At 37.3% G+C, this 3,189-nt stretch overlaps 1 protein-coding gene across 1 annotated transcript in view; it reads left to right on the top strand.

Annotated features, from left to right (window-relative positions):
• Positions 1-3,189, top strand: part of LOC107743601 (inactive ubiquitin carboxyl-terminal hydrolase 54-like) — a 62,019-nt gene that overhangs the window by 27,246 nt on the left and 31,584 nt on the right. Inside the window, exon 2 of the mRNA XM_016556931.1 lies at positions 981-1,593. Within this exon, the coding sequence (XP_016412417.1) occupies positions 1,447-1,593 (147 nt within the window). The 5' untranslated portion in view covers positions 981-1,446. The remainder of the gene's footprint in view (positions 1-980; positions 1,594-3,189) is intronic.

Genomic DNA, 3,189 nt, shown 5'->3' with positions numbered 1-3,189 from the left:
AGTGTCTGCTAGAATGTTAAAAATGTTCAGTGTTAAATATTTTTAAATTGTTGTTTTGTAATTGATTTTTTATTTTTTATTTTTTAAAGCAAGACAAAACAGTAAAAATCACATTTTGGCTTTTTAATTTATGCAATGGTGAAAAAAAAATTGTCAAAATACATGGGTAAAAAAACTCGAAAAACCGTGTTCGGTATTCGGCCTTCGGCCTAGTGTTTAATTTTGTTCGGTTTCGGCCAAGAATTTTCATTTCGGTGCATCCCTAGATGAGATACCATTGCTTTTGAAAATCAAATGAGATAAAAAAAAAATAAGATGTCATTCTAATCACACAAGCAATTATTTTTCTTGCTGCAGAAAATTTTTTTTTAAATCTTCCTGAGGGGAAGCAGTTTGAATATAAATTGCAGCAGTGCATAATACATCATATCATGTCATGAACAAGATGAGCGATTATTAATACATGAATCAAACTCACTCAGAATGCAGACAATTACTGACACTGAACGTTTTCTATGCACCATTTGTTGTCTATGTAATATATGAATTTAGCTGATATTTTTGCAGCATTTTATTATATCCCTGTATGTAAACAGAGACGGATCGTATAGTGATTTAATCATAAATCAATAGCGAGATCAGATACTGTAACATTAACTTCTCATCCATCTTGTCTATGCTAGACTACAGTGATCTCAAGAGATCACGTGTGCTCCCAAGAGATCACGTGTGCTCCAATGCAGTCACTCCTGTTAGAAGTTTCTGAATCAATTCACTTCCCATTTGCATGAAGTAAAACTTTCTATGATCCACTGAAAATCAGCAGCTCTCACTGAAAATGAATGACTTGTGGTCACTTTATTACTGCAATTACTTTTAAATCTTTATTACCGCAAATCACAGTGTGAAAAATGCGTGAACTTTAGATTGGATTGAGCGTGAGGAGATGTTAACGTTTTTATTTCTGTTTATTTTTCCAGATATACAGTGTTGTGAAGACTCACACTTGTTTACAAGCAGGACGAGACTCTTGCCGTCAATCTGCACACTGTTGCTACTGTTTAAGGGTGTAGCACAGAGCGCTGCAGTGAAGATCACCACACCTCCCACAACCCAGAATCCTGAGTATAGTGGTGTGAAATTCCACAATCAAATCCCAGAGAGCAGTTAACAAGGCCAAGAGACAGCATTTGCTTTTTCTGTCTGATGCAAGACGACAACAAGAAGCTAACGCCCTTGGATAAACATTTTTTCCAGAACAATTTTTTTAATATATATATATTTTCTAGTTTATAAAAATTGTGGCCATTGGCAGATCTGAATTTTTAGATCTTACATCTTTTGGATAAAACAGTAATATGTTTCCCCTCGACTTTGGAAAGATGAACTTGGTATTGTTAAGGGGAGGGACAATTTAGAGTTCAAGCGATACTGATTTCCTCCACCATGTCATGGAAAAGAAACTACTTTGCATCTGGCAGCAGTGGCTTACAGGGTATATTCACCCCACGAACCATGACATCAATCGCCCCCAGCAAAGGACTCATCAATGAGCCAGGACAGAACAGCTGCTTCCTGAACAGCGCTCTCCAGGTAGGACTACACATGTTCATGCTATAAACACATCTTATATGTTACCTTTATACTTTTAGAAATCTGGTTAGAGTCTTTCTGAAATGTACAAATAGTTTCTTAGTTGAACAAGACTCTTGAAGGAAATTATTAGTCTTTATATGGTGCTTTTAGGGATGTATCTCAGATGTGGCTCAGTGTGGTCTCCATTAAACTTAGCAAACTTTGAGGACACATGAGCTTGCTGAGATGTTTTCATCAACTGTTTTGCTGTACTTGTAGTCTGTGAGGATAAATGTTGCGCAAACTCTCTCATTAATTAAAGGGGTCATATGATGCGATTTCAAGTTTTCCTTTCTCTTTGGAGTAGTGGTCGACCGATATTGTTTTTTTGACAGCCGATGCCGATATCTTGGAAAGCAGGGTGGTCGATGGCCGATATAAAGCCGATATAATTTTATTTATTTTAATTAATATTTAAGAAATGTAAAAATAATTTGAAAATGTATTAAATAAATGTGTTAAATAAACATACTTATACTTTAGATGACAAAAGGGCACTCAGTATTCTGGGAAGTTTGTGTGCATTGGGAATCATATTTTTTCAAATAACGCTAAGGTAACACTCATTTTACATACAGCACACAGTGAAAATTACATTAATATGGCAGTGGGCAAATGCATAAAGCGCAGCATAATTTGAAATCACGAGTTTAAAGTTTGTCGATCGCGTGTCTCCAGTGAAGCTGAACTCTCTGCCTGTCAGCATTCAATTCACACGGATCGACCGTCACGCAGAGAACACGCGATCATGCAGGATACACATGCATACTTCACAAGATCTCACAACTGGATCCGACTACGTTTGCAAGGTTTGTGAAACTAAATGTTCATTAATCATTCAAAGATTTGTTTAAATGATATAAATGCGTATTTGCTGAATGCTGACGGCAAACGAGAAAGTATTATAATGTTTGCCTTTCTATTACTAATAATATAAAAGCAATCGTTATAATACTTTTTGTATACATTTTAATTCCTTTGTTTAACCGTTCTATCTGATTATTAGACAGATTTCTGTCCGTATTAGACAGAACTGTTAACGACGACAGCGAACAAGAGGGACAATGTGAGCACTGTGTGCTCAGGCGCTGCCGCTCTCAGCGCAGTCAAAATAAAAGTCCCACCTCGAACGCATCAGCCAAACAAGAAAACTTATCGGCCGATGCTGACATTTAAAAAAAATGCCAAATATCGGCCTTGGCGATATATCGGTCGACCACTACTTTGGAGTGTTACAAGCTGTTCGTGAATAGATAAGATCCCTAAAGTAGCAAAGACTAAATTCTCAAACCCAAAGAGATATTCTTTATAAAAGTTAAGACTCGTCCACGCCCTCCTAAAACGCCTCGTTTAAACACGCCCCCACATGTCTACATCACTGCCCCCCCCCCCTTGTGATTAGCCATTTGAAGCAACAAGTCAAGCGGCTAGATGCATATGGCAGCAGTAGGAACGGTGCGCTGACTCTTCACTCGTTGTTCTCCACACCAGAGTATGTGAGTGGAGCGGTGTGATTTTGAATGGAGCGAGGAGCGGATTTTTTATTTATATTTA

Source organism: Sinocyclocheilus rhinocerous, unplaced genomic scaffold (genome assembly GCF_001515625.1).
Source record: "Sinocyclocheilus rhinocerous isolate Xijiao unplaced genomic scaffold, SAMN03320098_v1.1 scaffold677, whole genome shotgun sequence".
Classification (NCBI taxonomy): Eukaryota; Metazoa; Chordata; class Actinopteri; order Cypriniformes; family Cyprinidae; genus Sinocyclocheilus; species Sinocyclocheilus rhinocerous.
This window is presented reverse-complemented; position numbering and strand designations above follow the sequence as displayed.